The 21,360-nt window shown below is 28.0% G+C and overlaps 1 protein-coding gene across 1 annotated transcript; it reads right to left on the bottom strand.

Annotated features, from left to right (window-relative positions):
- Positions 1–9: 9 nt before the first annotated feature.
- On the bottom strand, positions 10–20,525 carry LOC129960112 (protein stoned-B-like). Its single transcript, XM_056073243.1, has 9 exons — positions 20,299–20,525; positions 15,051–17,859; positions 10,888–11,145; positions 10,632–10,806; positions 9,738–9,906; positions 8,696–8,777; positions 7,829–8,044; positions 5,977–6,112; positions 10–2,278 (listed from the first exon to the last, which is right to left on the bottom strand). Exons 2-9 carry the CDS (start codon positions 17,850–17,852, stop codon positions 1,938–1,940), a joined length of 4,179 nt encoding a protein of 1,392 aa, XP_055929218.1. The 5' UTR covers positions 17,853–17,859; positions 20,299–20,525; the 3' UTR covers positions 10–1,937.
- Positions 20,526–21,360: the final 835 nt, after the last annotated feature.

Genomic DNA, 21,360 nt, shown 5'->3' with positions numbered 1-21,360 from the left:
TATTGAAAATAATATATCACATTTTTAAAAAGTGAATTTGAACAAATTCAGGATAACCAATGTTTATGATTATACAAAAACAAAGGGAAAAATAACACTTCACATTGAATTAGAATGGATATAATATACTTCCAGTAATTTTATAAAATTAAATTCACAAAAATATTTTAGTAACATTTTCTAATTTGACTGTGGAATTTTTGTAACAAATCAAAACAATCTTTCAAAATGATATAACCTGATCACTAAATGCCCATCAAATAAATAATTACCATATCCATTAAGTTGTGCATTAATTATTTTAATGCTTATTTAGAAAAAAAGTTTTTTTACAAAATGGATACAAATAATGAAACACTTGACTAAAGATTCAATAAATGCTTTTAAGTTCTATAATATTGAATATGATTAAATACACAAATGATATTTTGTTAACATTTCACATTGCTACCAACACTAACATTAATCATTTATTCAATGTGCAATTTATAATTTTTGATTAACAAATGTATATTACTGTCAATTGTGTGCTGACATTCTATTTAGTTAATCAAAATTCCTAATTTATTTAAATTTTACTTGTCTACATTAAAAAAAGTTATCCAAAACCAAATATTTGAGACTGCCGAGTTTTTCTTGAAAAATAAATCATTTAGCATACATTCATGAGCATTTATTAAAAACTAAAACTATATTTATGTATTATGTACTTTTTAAAAAGAATTTTACCGCCCTCCCTCCTCTTACTATAAAATAAACTGGTTATTTTTTATCTATGCTATTATTCAACATTCAAAGTAATATTAGTATCAAATTACTTATAAAATTTGTACAACTAAGAGTAAGCCAGATAACTGGCAACTAGACAAAAAAATCAGAATATTTAACAAAATTATAAAATAATGATTTCCATAATAATTTGTATTTAAAAATGAATTTGCCCAGTAAAAGTCTGTCAAATGCAAACAATTCAAACAAATGGATTTTCAGTATTACATTTGTAAAACAGCTTGCCTTTGAATGTACACAAAATTGCATATTAATATAAAAGGTCTCAAAATTTCACTTCTGAACTGGGAATTAATACTGGAAGAAAGAATCTCATAATGCTCTAGAAATAAATTTTATTTTTAAAAAAATAAGGATTTTATCCATTGTTTTTAACTGCTTCCGACTACTACTTAATTTGAATGTTACATTTAATACTGAATGAATTCTGCCTTATACTGGACACTATCTATTTCAAAACAAACATGAGAAAATTTTCCTTTTTTTTCCGGTTAAATCTTAGTTTAAAATTTATATTTTTTGGTGAAATCAGAATAATAAAGCACAAAGAGGGAGAAATCTATAGTTTCCGAAGCCATTATATTTTATCACATCTATGAATATGTATGGAGTTATTTAAATTATCTTGCATAAATGTCTATCCTACTAATTTTCTAAACTTCAGTATGTACATTGAAGTAACTCAAAAGGTACAAACATGAAATGGGTTCTGCAAGTAAATAACACATTTATTGATTTAATCTGTCATCAAATTATCATTAAAAGTATGTTTTTGGAAGTGAAATAACTTGGGATTCCATATCATATGTCATTTTCACCAACTAATCCCAGTAACAACATTGAGAGAGCTTGGTACAAGCACCATATAAAGACATTACTACAATCCAACTAAGAAATACATTTTTAAGGAACAGTTCAATGTACACAGCAAACGTAACTTCTGCATTTTTGTTTTTAACTGTGTCACACTTACTACATAACCAATTTAACAATTCAATAAAGCCTTTTCGATACAACACTGAAGACCACTTTTAAATAAATTATCCATTATATTACATAAATATACTACACATGACAAGAATATTATATCGATTACACCAGATATTTTGAAGGTTACAAGTTATAGACAAGCTCTCAGCTGCAAGAAATTAATCACTATCATCCTCTTTGTCCTCATCTTCTGTACTTTCCTGTACAGCTGGTGTGGTGCTGACAGGAACACTTGCACTAGGTGTTGAAATCAAACCCTCAATTTCATCAGAGCTGTTCTTAAAGTCTATTTCAACCTTGTATTCATGTTTGGAAATATAACGTACATATTTTTCAGGTGGTACAGGATTGGTTACAGAAACAGAACGTACAGTAGTATGAGAAACATACGTAGCAGGCATAGTGAATTCAACATCAACAAATTGTTCAAATGATTCGGGTATTTGATCAAATGAGGTTAATTCTGTGCGAAGCAAGAAGAGCTGTTGAGTATATGCTCCTAAAAAATATTTTAACATTAATTTTGCACATTACAATCCAAGAGTACACTCACTACAGAATATTTACAAAGTACATATAATGTGACCAACTATTATTTAAAAGTGATCAAGATAGCACAAACGAGATTCTCGACTATAAGACAGTACAGAGGTTGTCAAAAAATTTTAGAATTTATGTTCCAGACTTTTAAACTTTGGAGAAATTTAAGATCAATTCATAATCTTAGTTCAGGTTTCAATGTAAAATATTTAATATATATTGTGATAAAAAAAAATCTATGAGAAATAATTTCTTTATACTTTAATATAACAAAGAAAGCAATTATAAAATAAAATAGCTCTTCCTACTTCTATAGCAGATATATAAATACAAAGGTGCAATATCAAAAATAACACATTAAAACATTTAGAAAATAAAATCTAAACAGTATTATGAGGAAGGATAGTAAAATAATAATGGATAATAAATTTATACATCTATTATTTCTTAATTCATAGCCTACACCTAATAAAGTTATAGTAACAAATCGTTTTGAAAATTAAGTCAATTTTCATTGAAATATAAGAACAACCTATTTGCAGCTCAAATATATTTAAAATCTTTCAAAAGAAATTTGCATTCTCAAAAATTCCCATTATGTTGCTTCCCAAAAAAGGGGAATTCAAAATATCCTAAAAATAAAATTATTATCTATGGTGAATATTTGAGTGATGAGATTACAAATGGTAGTGTACCAATGGAAGGAAAAGTAAAATTTTAAATTATATATATGTATTGATATTTTAATTAAATAAATATTAATTGATTTCCTAATTTTTATCTTAAATTAGCCCACATTACTTACTATTCTAAAATGTTCTTTTATTTCCCGATCCGAATCCTACTTTTTCATTTAATTATTTCTAACACATTCTCTAATATATTGCTGACTCTTTGGTTTTCAGGCCCCAAATGAAGGGATAAAAATACCTAACGCTTATAGCATTCTTTTAAAGATACCCAAACCCAAGTTTCACTTTCCTAAATCTACGTGTATCAAAGAAATCCATGTTAGAATCTCATAGTAAAATCGCTGAAGGGAAAAATTTCTATCTCTTTTACTTTTGTAGTGCAATGTAAATGAATGTGTCTTTATCATCGATTTTCTTGTACAAATTTTGATTCCTGTGGAAATACAAATTGAAGTTAATTTCAGGTCTCTCTTCCTTTTGGCCATGCAACTGCCAAAATTACACAGAAGAATCTATTATTTAAATATGAGATAATAATTTTAATAATGTAATGAGGAATATTGTAAATAATTAGCTTGTAAATAAGGCAGTCTTGCCAAATTCTGTCAAAGGCTTTCTGAATATCTAGGAAAAAACGGCGGACTTTCGATTATTAGCGAAACCCTCTTCGACGTATTCAACTACCCAAACAAGTTGATGGGTCGTCTTGAGGTTATTCCTAAAACCAAATTGTTCCGGGCAGAGAATATAATTTTCATCAAGGAATTTATTAAGTCTATTCAAAATAATACATTTATTAAGTCTATTCGAAATAGTGAAATGGGTCTATAGCTGGCAGGTGCGGTGGCATCTTTGCCCGGTTTAAGAATAGGGGCTACAACTGCATTTAGTAGGGAAGTGACCAATACCCATAATTTAAAAAATGATAAATTGAAGCATAGAGATTAAATTTGGGGGGAGATTACGTATAACTTTATTATAATTCGTCTAAGCCGGAGCTTTGATGATTTTAAGATTCTTAATGCATTCATGAATTTCAGTGATAGACGAAGGAATTATATCATAAAAGTATTTAGGAAGAGTATTTTGAAAGTCTTTGACTTTGTTATTTACAAGCGTCTCTGTTTCGTCATGTGAAAGATTATTTAATTGAAACCGAGTCTCAAGGCTCCCAACCAAGCAGTTTGCTTTATCAATGCCAGTATTAACAATACTAGCCAGGCCTTTAATTACGAAGATGTTTTGTTTTTCCTTTTCAAAAGATGAAACAAAATTCCAGAATGTGCGTCATATGTTAACAAGTTTGTTGAGGAATTCGTTCTACTCAGTGTTTTCATTAAGTTTTATTAAGTTTATTCATGATTCTCTTGAAGACTGGGTTTCTAGTGTTTGGAAAAATCTTTCTGGCATAATTCCTTTCTTTATGGAGATTGCGAATTTTAGGGTCGGTGTAATTTTGGTTGAATTTCACTGGTTTCGAGGCAGCAACCTTAGCATCAATAATAGTTTTTTTTCCAAAATAGCCAACGAGTTCATCAAGTTGTTCAAGAGTTTGGGGATCCAAGTAATGTTCAGTATTGGCGCTGGAGAGTTGTTGTTTAAAATTAACCCAATTAGTAGCCATTTTTCTCTTACTATCAAATAAAAATTTAGGAGAATTGGGTTGTGATCAGAGTTAAGGGCAGGAATAGAAACAATATCGTAGGGGAAGAGGAAGTCTAACAATTGCAAGATCTATTATACTGGCCGAAAATACACCGTATCTAGTGGGGGAGCAAGGAGCTAAAATTTCTAAACCTGCTTGGAGTGAAAAAGAATATAACGTGTTGCCGTTATATTCTAACAACCCCAGCTGATATGTTGGGCGTTAAAATAGCCACAAATAATTTGGTTGGAACTAATTTGTAGGAGGTTCTCGATGTCGAATGTAAAGACAGCGTTGTCAGTAATTAGAAGGGATATAAATTGATGTAAGAGTGATTGGGTCTTTTTAATATCGAGGGCAACTACCGTAGCTTCGACATAATGTAACGTAGGGGGATTAATCTCAGGGAGGGGGATAACATTTTTAATCATAATTGCAGTGCCACCACCTGTGTTATCAGTCCTGTAATTAACTGTAGTAAGAATGGTAATTTGTCAGATAAATTTTTCTTTGCGGTCAAAGGTGAGTTTCTTGAATAAGAATAGCATCAGGGTTATACTTATTTACAAAAGGTGCGGAAATCATTAATTTTGTTGGAAATGCAATTTGCGTTCCAGGAAACAATACATAGGCTGACTACTTACAGCTTATGTGTTGGATTGACGGGGCGCCTAGCCCCGGGAGGGACTTATCCCCGGTAAGGATAGAATACGTTGAACCAAACGATAAATATGTTGCCGTGGTCTTCTTCAATTAGCATTGAGACTGAGTGCTCTTCATGAGTGTCGAAGCATAAGTGACAACTTCCAGCTTTGGTGTGGTATTGCTTTTATATTTCTTCAACGTATTCATATTATCTTTCTTTATTTTCTTATCTTTTCACACAACTTGAGCTCCTGTTGCCAACACCACATATATATACATCATGAACATGTTTTAGTTGTTTACCTTTCAGACTGCAGACTAATGCGTTTGCCATTATTGCAACATGGAATTAAAATATGCAATTACAATACTGCATATAAACGGGAATTTAAAAAAATTAGCAGTAGTTAAGAACCTTCCAAATTGTTTTTACTGTTTTCATCTCTTATTCATATAGCTAAGTGTATTTATTTCTATCAGATAAAGAATAAAAATGAATAAAACTTGGTAATGATTAGGTGAATCTTGGGGATTGAAAATAAGTACTTACCTTTTAAAGATTATGTAGTTCTTTTAACAAATTAAATTTTAAAAACATACGCACAAAGTTCATCAGAAATTGTATCGATATACAACAAAAACATTTAGGTGTATAGAGGAAATATTTTGCAATACCTTGACCTTCTTTTGGGAGACGAGGAATGCGCCAAACCACAGCATGGAAGACATGTTCATATTTTGCTTGACCAGCAGATACTTCAATGAGGCTGGGATCAAGGTTCTGAGCAGCTCCTATGATGCGTTCCAAGCCCTAAATAGGCAATAAAATAAGTCAAAATTGAAAAGAATTTTAATTAAACAATTATATCTAACATTCCTTTTACCATAAACCCTTTGTGTAGAAAAAATTAGTAACATACTAAAACAGAAGAAAACCTCAATATGATAAGGTGTCAAACTTAAACTTTGTCAAATAATAAATTTCAAAGTTATTTGATATATTTAAGTGCATATGTTTCAGGAATTGAACAAATTTTGTCTTTATATGTTTCATGAATTGAACAAATGAGAAATAAGAATTTTTCCATTTTCTGTAAAATTAGCTAAAAAAAGAAAGAAAAAAAATATTTCTGGCAGAAGTTGGATTCGAGACTAAAATTTCCAACCCATCACTGGCAGCCAATGCTCTTCCCAGGTACACCACTGGTTCATACAGTGAAGTTATTCACAATGCGGCCCCAGGAATTTTACGAGATAACCATTCATTGTTGCTGCGGAACAAGTGCCTCAATAGCCAAAGCCAATACTTCTGACATATAGATAATGGTTTCTGTTCCTAGGCTTCCGGTTCATTTCTTTTTTAATGTTCCTTATATTTGTTTGAACTAAGTTCTTTAAAGATTTTAATGCTTTAATAACTAATTGCAATTTGCAAATGTTCTCTATTTCTTAAAAAAAATGCAGATCTTAAACAAACAATCTTTAAATTTACGAGTAGGGCAGATTTTATGATTATAAAAGAAGAAAATTAGAAAAAAAAAAAAAACAAATTTATAAAAGAGACTTAACAAAACAGTGGATTTGCATACATATGTTAAAAACACAAAATGATATAAGTACATCAAAGAATTACTATAAAACATGCAACATGATCTGTTGATCAGAAATATTGTAAGTTGCTTTATTAAGTTAACTGTATACCGTAGCTGCAATTCAAGAACTAACAATTCCAACAATTAGTCTCTAACTATATGTAATTTTTTGAACTTATGGTAAAAAGGAAGTGGGTTTATAACATAACATAAGAACCCAAAAAGTTGCAAATGTTTGGATATTGTTTTTTGCAGCCAAGTTGTTTTCCAAAGAATATGAAAAAAAGTTCAGAGGCTTGTAAAATTTTTTTATTTCACTGCGTCATTTTTTTTTTTTTTTTTGTTACAGTAAATTTTAAAACCAAAAATAGTTTTTAAAAATTTAGTTTTAAAATCAGAAAAATTTATTCAAAATTTTAATTGGAATTAATTACACTGGTTTGAAATACTAACCAGCACTTTTACTACATAATTCCTCAAAAAAAGAAATGTTTTTAATTGAACTCAGTAGGAAAATATTTTAAAGAATAAGAAATTCATATTTATGCACATTAATTCATACACTTATTAGTTTAAAGCTAAGCATTTTTATAAAAATACCAAATATTTAGTTTATACAACTCTTTTAAACAATTAAAAATATCTTACAAATTTTAAAAAATCCAACATTTGTCTTTTCAAATTATTTTTTGCCAACACTGTTTAAAAGTGATTATTTTCTCCGAAATTCTTCAAATCTTCGCCACAGCTCTTAATTCTTAGAACACCTTATGCAGAAGAAGAATATTTGAAAGTGAAATTTATGACCAATAGATATCCTAAAAAATCATCAAATAGAATTTTTTTTTCTTCATTTTTTCAATGTTCATATTCATAATACCGATATTTTTCACCCTCCCCATGCATACTCATACAGAATTTGATATAAATAATACCTTTATTTTTCCTGGTCTTCTGGCAGTTGATTTTTTGGATCCATAACGGAAATGTTTCTCTGTGCGAAATAAGTAGATCCAACACTCAGGTATAGGAAAACGAATCTGTATATTTTCACAGGGAACTTGACCTTGTTTTCTGCTGCTATATCCTGGGACTAATATATCAGAACGAATCTCAACTCTAGTGTTGCTTACAGTCATAAAAACTCGAACCTGTAAAGTATTATTTTATTATAATTCTCAATAAAAGTACAACTAATTATAGCTTGAAAAATACTTCCACGATATGAAGCATTTAATCTTGAGAAACAGATTTATATTATATATATTTCCGATAAAGAAAATTGTGCATCTGCAACAAACATAGCATATAATCCAGTTAACAGCCCTGCTACCCGAGCAATTGTTTTGGTATCATGGTCATGTTACTGGACGGCGAACCACAAGGTCCCAGGTTCTATCCTCTTGCATTACATATCACTACAAGCTAAACTCAGCTTAACTTTAAGTAAGATTACTGTTTCCACCATGAATTTTTAAATTCTAAGTGAATGAAATACATCTTTTCTAATAGAAGCATAAAAAAATTTAAAAATTATTAATGATCAATTTTTACTTAGAATTCTAGTAATTAATCACTATGAAATCAATTTCTACTAAACTATAAATCTGAATAAGAAAAAAAAAAATGAAAAAAATTAATTTAAGAACAAGATTCTTTAATAATCCTATGTAATTACATTTAAATTATGCAAATTGATGGCAATTCTATGAAAGCTCCTTATTAAATAAAAAGTAATTATATTAATATAAAATTTTTCATTTAAAAGTGTAAATGGATTGCATATAGTTGATTTTACTAACCTGTAAAGGAAGCTCCCGATTTTTTGGTGGGCGAATTCGAAATCGCAGTAATTCAAATAAACAAGCATCAGGTGGATGAAATCTGACAGAAAGAAAAAAATAATGCAAAGGGATAAAACTAATTTGAAACAAATTTTAAAATAATAAAACAAGTCTAAAGAATTCAAATTAAATATTTAATAAGGATTTTACAAAGTGATATGCAATTCTTTAAAACAGAATATATATTTCACAATAATTTACGATTCGATAGCAATGGTGATTAAGAAGACTTATCATTATATAAATACTTAAAATAAAGAATCATATACTTCATACGAAAATTACAATTCTGAACAGAAATCAATACTTAATAAATATAATCATAATATCAGAACTTCATGTTTTGAATTCTAAATAAGCATAACTTATGGCCTATCTTAATTTCACTAACAGTAGCAACGAATAGAGAAAAACTTTTGACATACATTTTTTAATTTGTCCACTTATGAAATTTCAAAGTATATTAGCATATTAAAGAACACTAGAGTTTAAATGCCACACAGTACAGATGGAAAAATATATATTTAATAATATAAACATTTGTAATTGAATAATTTAAAATTTCAGTGATCCAGAAAAAGATTTCTAAGTCTAAATAAGAAATTTAAAAACTTAAATTGAAAGTAAAGATATAGTTATGCTCTAAAATAAAAATAAAAATTTGATATTTTAATTTGATTTCTTTAGTATAAAGGTTCTCCTTCCTTTAAATATTTCATTAATAAACAAAAAGATTTAATCGTTTAAAAACTATATCCAATTAGGCCTATAGTTTCACAAATGGACTAGTTTTCTCAAAAAACTTTTTATATAAATGATATTGAAAAGTATTTTCAAAAACCAAAATCAGGACATTTCAATGAAAAAGAATAAATTTTAATTCAATATGAATAGTCAATAGTAAAAAGCAATTCCATTAAAATAAATAATGAAAATTACATAAGTAAAGCATAAAGCATCAGTTAATTTAAAACTATATACATTCTAAAATAATTCATACTTTATGACACGACTTTTGTAAAATTCGTCTTGAACAACGCAGGAGTGAAATTCACAATCTTCTAATCGTATCCATTCTTCTGTCACCACTGGTATGATATCATAACGCCCAACAACTTCTTTTCCTTGTCGGACAATATCATTCAAACCAACTTCAACAGATGGCATACCTATAAAAAAAATTTTCATTACCCAATATATAAAGAAAATTTCAGATATTATACATTTTGAAATAGTAACCAAAATTTCAAATTTAATAAAAAGAAAATCTTAAAGCATAATCACTATTTTCATGTTTATTTAGACAATTATTTTTTTAATATTAATATAAAATACTGTACACATATTTTATGTTTCAAGAATGATTATTACCTGACATTTTCTCATATGTTTCAATTGCTTTTTTTTTTTTTTTTTGTTATCAAACAGTTTAAAAAAATCTTTAAAATGTCGTCATTAAAATATTTTGAATTCAACATTAAGGATGGCAATTACGTTTACCACAGCAAACTATCAAATAATTGGAAATAGTAGATCAGAATTGTTGAAACAGAAATAGAACATTACTAATTTAAAATAAAGAGAGAAATTAACAGTTTTTTTTCCCAACAGAATATATTTTGCCCAGGTCAAGAAAAGAATAACAGCCAAACAGTGACAAAAATAATATTGATTTTAATATCAATAAAAATTCAGTAATTTTGAAAGACTAAATATACTAAAAAGATTACCTTGATGTTATTTATTAATATTTAAATTCAAATTTTCATTAAGCAGAGATAAATTTATTATTTTTAAAAATGACAGCATCAAATAATAATTAAAAATTAAAAAATAATTCCTAAAGCTATTACAATATTATTAAGAAACACACTAACAAAAAAAGTATAGTTACCAGTGATGAATGCCAAAAAGAAAATACGGACACGAGCTAGCTGTTTATCAATGTGACCAGTTTTGCTTTGTTCAACATAAAATTCATCTTGAGCTATTACTTGAACTTCTTCAGTTTTATAAGTTAGAACTCGATCTCTGTGAACACTCATTCGAAAGAGAGCATCTTCAACTTCCTGCAATACAGACAAATTGATTTAAAAACTGTCACCTGAAAAGCCAAATAATTAAATATCCAATAAAAACTGAAATATCACCTGAATAAAATATTTCACATCTGAATATGAATGTGATCCAAGTTTTAAAAGCTGTGATGTCTGAGGAGAGTGTTGAAGAGGTAAACCAAGTTTTGCAACATCTCCCATGGACGTAACTTGGCCCTGGGTAACTTTTGATATTTGTCCTGGCCGAACTCCAACTCTTTCACGGTAAAACTTATATTGTAATTTCACAGTAAATATTTTACCGTACTGATCATATTGTTGAGCTCCAATTTCTGACAATGAATAGCATGGCTAAGAAAAAAGGATATTAAATAGTATTAAAAGAAAATGAATAGAACTACATAAATAAACACTTTTTAACATATTTCAAGCAAACATTGATTTATATATATTTCAGAAAATGTTCACTCTTTTAACTTTTGTTTTCCAGCTAGAAACTTTCAGAATATTTAATATACATATTAAAAAATAAATCATTTATCAAAAAAAATTACAAAATTGAATACACAGAAATGTTTAAACTCGAAATTTTGTTAATTTTGTGTTCAAAATGTTAATAAAGTGTTTGAATCACAATCAAAAATATTGCTTCAATACAGAGAAACACTGAATAGATTTCAAATTTAATCCAATTATTATTTACAATACTGCCTGTATTTTCCACTGCAAAATTAAAGATAGTTATAGAGATTCTGAGCAAATGATACTCAATCAAATCAAAAAGGCAGGAAGTTTTGAGAAAAGATGGCGATTTAAAAAAAATCGTCTCAGTTTTTTACAGTAAATAATACAGGAAATAAGATTTGTATGATTCAAGGCATTCTAAATACTATACATGACTGAAAAATTCTATCTAATAAAAAAAATACTTAAATTTTTAAACCAGGGTTTTGGTAATCAAAAAGGAACCATTAGAAAAATAATTTTTAAATAGTCTGCAGAAGATTTACACTGTATAAATCACATAATAACTGTAGGCATTATAAATTTTAGTGCAACAAATCAAAATCATACATTTAAAAACATTATTAAAGACATTAGTTTTAACTGTTCTATAACAACTAAGAATAATGTCTCTTGTCTTCTAGAAGTCTAAATTGCTAGCTATTATTTAAGAATATCATACCTAAAACTCATTTGAATCTTATATGAAATCATTATAAAAACTTTTATGACATGTTTCACAAAATACATATTTTAACAATATAGGAAGATTTCCTTTAAATGTTTGAAAGATGAACTAGTAAACAAACAGATTTTCAGCAATTTAAGAAAGACACAGGCAATTAGGGAATGTAAACTTCATCCTAGTTAAGAAAGTACCTTTCATATAATGGGCAAACTAATTTTCAAATGATCTCAAAATTCTATTATTCTAAATAGGTAAATGAAGCATTTATGCAGAAATATAAAAGATCTCTTTTTCTGAATGGTTGCAGTAATTACAAATAAAATCTAATAAGATACAACTAATTTCACCTTTCAAAAAGCCTCAAGCCCATATTTATCCAAATCATTGCAGTAAGCATAATTTATTTTGCTGTTACTTAAAGCAAAACTGGAGTTTTGCTTTAAGTGACATATTTTACCGTGACATTTAAAGCAGAATAAATATGCAGGTCAATTTATATTTCTATGATATTATTACCACAAATATTATGAGAATAGGCGATGACACAGTGTTTCTTATTTTTTTTTGGGGGGGGAGGCATTTTAGGATATGAATTTATAAATTAAAATTAAAACCTCTATTCTAAACTAATAACTAAAGACTAACTAACAACTTCTCTCCAATACTTTATGTGAAGAACATCTTTTAAGTACAACCCTTAATTTTATTTTATAAATGCAATGATCACCCGAAATATTTTTTACTGCTGTTTAGCAATAATTTTAAATCAATTTTAGATTTTTACAAAATTATTACTTATTTTTTTATTTTGTCCAACAAGTCAAAAATGATTTAATTTCTCACTGTCAGTAATCACTTAGTTATTAGTTATCTTAAATAGTTACAGTAAAACGATTATGCAAAATTGTTCAATCATGTTTGAAGAATTAAATGTACAATGTATTTAGTATTTGACTCTTTCTGCAAATTTTAAAGCTTAAAATTTTCCATTTTTAATAAAAAGTCTATCAAATAAAGTATTGAAAGTTTAAATAGAACAGTAAAATATGCAAACACTCTTTTGCTTTTGTTTTTTCAGTAAGTAATATTAAATTTCTCAACTGTTTATTTAATAAAATTATTTTTATAAGAAAAATTACTTTGAAGTAAGCAATAATCTCATAAAAATGTCAGGTTGATATTAATTCTTTAGTCAAAATAAATAATCAATGAATAAGATGGTAAAAGTTAGGTTACAAAATTATATTTAAATCCAAATAAGATTATTTCAAATACAAATCGACAAAGGATTGTTCTTCTATAGTGAATATATTTCACTCTCTAAGCCGTGCTAAGCTAAGAATTTATCAAAAAGATAAGTAATAGACAGTGCCTCATATTTCAGCCTCCAAATAACTTTTTAAAAAAATTAAACAGAATAACAACTAATATAATAATTTCATAATAAATAAAAAATAATTTTAAATACTGAATATTGATATAATTATAATAATTCTCAGCTTCCGACTCATTGACAATATTGTTATTCATTATAGAACTTTTGAAAGTCTCTGTAATTTTGTTTAACTCATTTTAAAATGTTTAATATCTTGAAATTTAAAATAAACTCATTTTTTTCTTAAATTATACGACACAAATAAGTAATTGCACAAAATCTAATCAAAATTTATTTAGAAAAAGATATTAACCACTAACAATTTGTTCAATAATTCTGAAGGTGACATATTTAATAAAAGGTATCTTTAATGAAGATTATATGGACCATGTTCTCGTTTTTAAACTAGGGGAATTAAAAACTTGAGTATTTAATGCTACTAAATATTAATTGCATGTTATAATTAACAGAACTGTGGCTGCAAAGCAGCATTGTAATTAATGAAAAACTGAAAATAAATAAACCAATACCTTAATGAAGTGAAAAAAATAAGCCATAATTCAATAATATTATAAATATTATGGACATAGCATTAGAATAACATTGGCAACAAATAATTAGATTAATCCTAAAGGGAAAGCTTAAAACGGTGAATGAAAGTGTGTCATTTTATAAAAACTTAGGTCATTCTAATTTCACTAAAATTAAGAAAAAAGTTGTAAAAAATCAAGAACAAATTTGTCCTTTTATTATGATGTCTTATTGTTTTGGAGGTCAAAGAGTTATACATCCCAAATCAACATTTTTTTTCCCCCTTCTCTGAAGAATTAATCTACAAGAAACATTAATAAAAATAGTAAGTTTGTGCAAAAAAAAAGAAAAAAAAAAAGACCTCTTTGCATTTAGTGTTGATAATGTAAATTATAAATTGAATAAATTATTAATAATACCAATGGATTCAATAAAACTTTAGCAGGGAAAATTTTCACATGCACTAAATATAACTTTTGAAAGATAAACTTAAAAATAATCGGGAAAAGATCAAATCAGCCAAAAATACAACATATGTAAAACAAATACAAATTCAAAAGCATATAAACAAAAAAAAAGTAGAGGGCTTTAATTAACTAAAAGGTGCACACTATTTTACTTTTAAAAAGGAAGAGCTAATAAATAAACTTTCTAAAAAGCAAGCAATAAAACATACCTCATGTGAATTAATAAAATTGTGCTCTGAAGTGAATATTCAACACAGTAGAAGATCCTTTTATAGGATTTCCTACCAAACATATGCAAGATACAGGATGAACTGAAACAGCACCAATAAAAAAAGCTCAGAACTCAGAAGAAATTGAGCATTTTATCCAGAGTTCCAGACTAACAGCGCACACAATCAGAATATTTTCTATAGAATCCTATACAACAAAACAAAATCAACTGAAATGAAACATGCATAACAAAATAAAAAAGTGCAATTAAATAAAAGAAAATTAAATTATTTAATGCTACACACAAATAAGCATGTGGTTTATGCACCTACAAATACATATGCACAAAATCAATTAAAAATTGCACACAAACAATTCTATTTAAATTTCCTCATGAACGCAAGTTGCATTTACAGCTTTTAAGCTACTGTAAAACATTTAAAATTGTTAAAAAAAAAATGTTTTAAGTATAGATAAGTACCTGTAAAGGTAGTTCTTGAAAAGGAAGTTTATCATCTGCTTTGTTAAAAAGTTGCAAAACACTATTTTCCGATAGCTTAACAAATATTTTCTTCCAAAATCTATTACCAGTAAGTTTCTTTTTATTAGGTTGTCTAAGAACCATATCCCATCCATCTCTATCATACGGCTTAGGGAAAACTTCCAAAGGTTGGGAAGTATCCTCATCAAAAAGAGGAGAAAGAGGTGTTTCTACAGAATCAGCTTTTCTAACTCCAGCTTCTCCAAGAGCAGGTACAGGTTCATCCTCAACTTCGACTGTTTCAAAAGTTTTTTCTGTTGCTTTTGAAATCTCCGTATTATCTAAAAAGTCCTTATCAAATGGATTAAAACGAGAAGCAGGCGTTTCAAAAGCTTTAGTGGGAGTTTTAGGTGGAGGTAATAACTTTGGAGGTTCCATCAAAGATGGCTGTACCTCACTGCTATCTTTAACTTTTGGTTTAATAACCACTGAAAAATCTACTTCATTATCATAATCTTCAAAAGAATCACGAGATGGTTCCTTTTTCATCATACTTCTGGAATCTTCAACTTTACTTGTTACTCTAAAAGGATCAAATTCATCCATACTATCAAAACCTTTATAATTTTCTTTGATTTTTTTCAATGTAGGAGCCTTTTTAGACATAAATGGATCAAATGCATCAGAACTTTGACTATCTTTTGCATTTTCAAACTTTGCAGCAAAAGCATCAAATTCTAAATCTTGCTTTTGATCAGTTGGTTTAACTTTAAATAAAAATGCATTTTGTTCATTCTCTTCATCAAATGGTTTAGAGAAATCTTCAGCAAAAGTTGTTTGTATATCTTCTTTAGTAGCAGATTCAGCTTTTGCATATTTTCCATCAAAAGTATCAGAATACTCTGCCATTTTATCCTGAGATTGTTCTTTTAATGAGGAAGAAGATATTGCATCGGATTTTGTCCCTTCTGTTTCATTTTCTTTTGAAGATGCAAAACTGGTCAAGTTATTTGATGTTTCTGGCTGTAATATTTCGTAAGACTTATTATCCAAGGGCCTATCTAAATTCGAAAAAGATTCAGTGGCTGCTGCATTATTTGTTCCAAAGAAATCTAAATCTCCAGTAGTTTTACTTTCTACTTCACTTTCAAAAGCTGTTGCAGGTTCTTCTTTAGAAGCAGATTTCTCAGGTTGCAAGACATCTGTTACCGCACTGGAACTCCATACTAAAGAAGTTTCGGAGGTTTCAATAACTTTTGATGGCTGATCAGGTTTCAAAATTGAAGAATCTTCTTTTTTATCTGAATCCCATATATCTATTTCATTAGGAATGCTTTTACGTTGAACTGAATCAGTTTTATTTGAATCCCATAAATCATTAGGAATGCTTTTAGGCTGAACAGATTCTGCCTTACCTGAATCCCACATATCAGAATCATTAGGAATGCTTTTACGTTGAACCGAATCTGTTTTACTTGAATTCCACATATCTACTTCATTAGGAATGCTTTTGCGTTGAACAGGATCTGTTTTACCAGAATTCCACATATCTACTTCATTAGGAATGCTTTTACGTTGAGTTGAATCAGAAATTGTAGTCTGACTTTCAGATACACTATCTGCAATTTTCTCAGCTTCTAATGTTTCACTGATATTGAAAGCAGAATTGACAAAATTTTTACTATTTTCAAACTCAGCTGAACCCTTTCGCGAGTCACTTTTTTGAAAAAAGCTTTCTGCCAATTTATCTTTACTAGATGACTGTTCAATAGTTAGTCCAAAGAAATCATCTTTATCATTATTATTGGAAACTGGCTCATTGAAACTAAACGGATTGTGAGAAGAGCTTGGTTGAACATTTTCTTGACTAACTGGTTTTACATCCTCCAAAATTCCAGAGAAAAAAGGATTTGTAGCAGTCTTTTTGGTTTGGTCAGAATGATTAGGAGAACCGGTCATCCATTCATCAGAGGGGACAGAGCTACAAAATGGATTAAAGCTCTTTTCTGAAACTTTTTCTTGGGTTGCATTCTCATTTTTCTCTGAAGATGCAGAAAGAGGAGCTATATTCCTTACATCAACAAATGAGGTGTCAAAGGGATCAACATCTTCTTTATCATCCAGGAATAACAGATCTTGCACATTTGTATTGGTTGTTGTAACTGGTTCGCTTTTGAATCCAAATTCATCTAACAATGAAAATGATGCATTGTTTTGCATTTGGTTTGAACCAGGAAAGGTTGAATCTGTAGCTAATGGTTCTGTTTTCCCAATGTTAGGTGGAGGAGGTCGTGCAGGAGATCCGTAGCTTTTACTTGGTGTCCCATGCAAGGCACTTGAATCCGAAGTAAATGTTTCAGAAGATCCTGGTGGAGGAGGCCTTGGTGGGCCTTTTGAGATTGAGCTCTGGGAAAAATCCGATCCAAAATCTAAGTCAACAGGCATAGAAGGTTTATCTCCTGCTGGTGGTGGAGGCCTTGGTGGAGCACGTAATACCTTAGTTGTTCCAGGGTAGGGAGGAGTTTCCTTAGAAAGTAGGTCACTATCTACATCATAATCTCTATCCTCATCTAAGCCATCTTCAGGTCTAGTATCTTTCAGCTTATTTAAAGTTGTCTGGGTTTTCTGCACAGTATCTTGAACTTTCATTGATAATTGTTGGAAAAACTGCCATTCTTCTGTATTTTTCATTTTTTGATCTTGATTCTGAGGATGAAGAGACTGTTCATAAACAGCCTTTTCATATTCCTCTTCTTCATCATCTTTTTTATGACCTTTTAATTTTTTCTTGATGAAATTCATCTTCTACCTATAGAAGGAAAATACATAATTATTCAAAACTTGCACAGTTACATCAACATGTATTAATAAATGTGCTATAAAATATTTAAATACTTTCTTCTTATAGATCTTTTTCCTTGAGCTTCCCAAAGAATTTTTAAAAAATAAGTAATGGATTTTGCCTAAAATAAATTCAAAATGCCCAAATAAAATAATATGTTGAAAATATATTTTCAGCATATATTTCTCTCTGCCCTGAACTATTCTCTTTTAATATCCCCCCCCCCCCCGCTCCCTCAAAAGAACTGCAGCTTTGCGAGCTTATTTGCTTGACTAAATTTATAATACACACAATAACAAATACATCTTAAAAGTAACTTTTTTTAAAGGAAGAAACCTATACATAGTTTACCACAAAATGTACAGAATGTAATAAATAATAAAAACTGTAGCATGCTATCAATAAACATTTTTATTTATATTTTATACACTAGCCTAAGCAATAGACTTCATGCATTTAACCTTAAATATTTATATTTCACTTTCTCATAAAGCAGTATAAATATTTTGAAAAATAATTCCTATACAATCCTGTCTGTATCAGAGCTTTTAGAGTTAGATAAACTTAATGACACAAAATGAGAGAAGCTGTTATCAATCTGTAAATGGGCCAAAGTATAATACCTTTTTTAAACTTGAAACAAATAAAATGTGATAGATAAGATTTCATTACTATCTCCATATAAATTAAATGTGCATGAAAATGGATATAGAAAACAATGCCTTTAAAAAAATAATTTCCCATTTATATTATACAAAATTTAATGATCTTAGAACTTGCAATACTTATAAAAAGATAATGGGAAGTAATTCTTGTATTGTAGAGTAAAATAGAATTTAAGAAAAATATAAAGATTTATATACAGTTCGATTTATGAGCTGGATCAAAACTTTTTCAAATTTCAAATAATCTGAGTAATTGATATAAAAAACAATAATATGATTATCAAAAATTACAAAAAAAAAATCTAAGATTCAAACCAACCAATATAGTAAATATAAAAAATAACCTGTAAATTTTATTTAAAAACTAATAGTTTGAATTACTGATAAAAGTTCATAGAAACAATCTAAAAACAGGAAGAAATAACTATTTACCATTTAACTTCATTCATTTACAGTCATGCAAAATATAAGATTTAAAACTTTTAATATATTTATAATTAGTTTGTAATCAAAAAAAAATTTATGCAGAAATTTCAACTAAAATTTAATAATATTTATCTGCAGTTACTAAAGCAGATTTCATAAAATCAGAACTAATAAAAACTAGCAAACTTTGAAGAATAACACCTTTAACATAGTTACTTTTAAAATGCAATGAATACTAAATCACAACAACAAATCTCTAATAAACACATAATGAAAAAAACATATAGCCACAGAATAAAATGATTAATTGAATGATTTCCATATAATATATATAAGCATTTAAAACATTATCTTCTAAAAATTAAGAAAATGATTTTAAAGAGCCATATATATATTTTAGCAGTTTAACATAGCATATTTTAGCAGCTTAGCATTTTCAACATATATTTTTCTAAAACTATTTTTAAGCTGATATATTAGGAATCAGTGATGCTGATATTTTACCAAATAACCTGTAAATCTTAAACTATACGTCCTACTTTTATTTTATAAATTAATCCATGTAGCTATATTGTTATATATAATTTCATTTTTGTTTTATTTATAACATCATTACAGGTTAATAAACCATAAAAATCAAATCCTGAAATGAAAAACTTTTTACTCTTAATTCTGTAACATGATTATTTTCTTATTTAGCTCAAATTAGAAAACTAATCATACGTAACACAAATTTAAAATGAACAATAATTAAAATATAAAATAAATGAAATTTAAGTCAAAAAAATTGTACTAAAGCTTTACAAAGTTTTTGATAAAAGCAAATTAAGAGATCAATACTAGGATAATTATTCAAATATGCTTAGTTAATTCAATAAAAATATACATTTCACAAGACAATTTCCTGATAGTCTAGGATAAGTCAAAAATTTGTTTCATGGTAGGGACAAAAAGAATTTTTCAATAGAATTATATACAAAAGATGGAAATATTCCAGGAGTTGAAATTTTAACAGGTTTAAATTATATAAAAGGAATAATCTCAATTATCTCTTACAATTTAAATTCACTCATTAAGAATAAATATTAGTAGTACAAAACATTAACTATGCTTTTTTTCCTCAGGTAATGAACAAACTGTTATTAGATAAACATGTCTGAAATTTTAAATTATAATATCTCTTTTCATTTTATATTTTTATTATATGCTAGATAACTTAAATATAGCTAACTATAAACATCTAACAAGAAATTTCATACTATCTAGCAATGCCTGTACCAACAACAAAAACAAATTTTGACACAAAAATACACACTTTATTTGCGCTTTCGGTCAGAAAAGGTCGTCAGTAAGTATGAATTTCAAAAGGATCCGTGATCATAATGGGATTTTCGATCCCATTTCATCAGATCTTTAATTGCTTTTTCAGCATCTTCAAAAATTTCTTCGTTTCGAACGGCTTCAGAAGAAGCGATAGATGAAACTGACCAGATTTAAATAGCTATTGGTAAAATGGGTGGTACGACGAGTTGATTCCTTTTGGTTTCATTTCATTCGGCAAATTCATATTGTTGCCACAAATGGATCCACATTTCAGGTGAACAATAGAACATTAAGAAAAGGAATATAAGATTTCGATCAGCTTTATTCTCCAAAATTAAAGAAAAGACATTGCATTTCAGAAATTTTAAGATTGATAGTTCTTAGATATTAATTGATTGCAAAAAAATTTCGGAGTCGAAGTAATGAAATAAATGGTTCCGAATCTTTGTTAAGATTTAGATGTCTGAATCTAAGCTACTCGAATTTTCTAATGTGTTTGATTTTTACCTTCAATAATTCTAAAGAGACATCATTAAAAAATTTTAATAATGATCTATCATTATTCTCGTTATGCCTTGCTTTCGTCTCTGCTCATTGTTAGAAGGCGCTGGTGATGCGCGAAGCTGCCTTACTGTATACCTCTTTAAGAAATTAATTAGGTATATAAAATTCCTATCTAAATATACATAAAAGTCGTCATGTATGTGCATATATATGTTTCACACTTCCCCTTAAACAATTGGTTGCATTCTACTAAATTTTGCGCAAGAGAAAGAATACTGTCAACTTTCCGAAGTTAAAAAAAAGTAATTAAATATTCAATTAATTTGAAATTAATAAAAATTTCGCCTTTTTCCTCAGTAACTTAAAATAAAATTATACCAGAAGAAATATTTTAAAACCGTCTTAAAATTCAAAATTTTACCATTTCAATGATATCAATTTTATTTCGGCACAACATTTTTTTTTCAATTGTTAATTTTTTTAAAAAAATTTAAGCGCATTAAAACTAATATTAAATTTGAACTACTCTAATTTAATTCTCAAATTAATT

Source organism: Argiope bruennichi, chromosome X2 (assembly GCF_947563725.1).
Source record: "Argiope bruennichi chromosome X2, qqArgBrue1.1, whole genome shotgun sequence".
NCBI classification, from domain to species: Eukaryota; Metazoa; Arthropoda; class Arachnida; order Araneae; family Araneidae; genus Argiope; species Argiope bruennichi.
The sequence above is the reverse complement of the archived record's forward strand: the minus strand, read 5'-3'. Positions and strand labels throughout refer to the sequence as shown.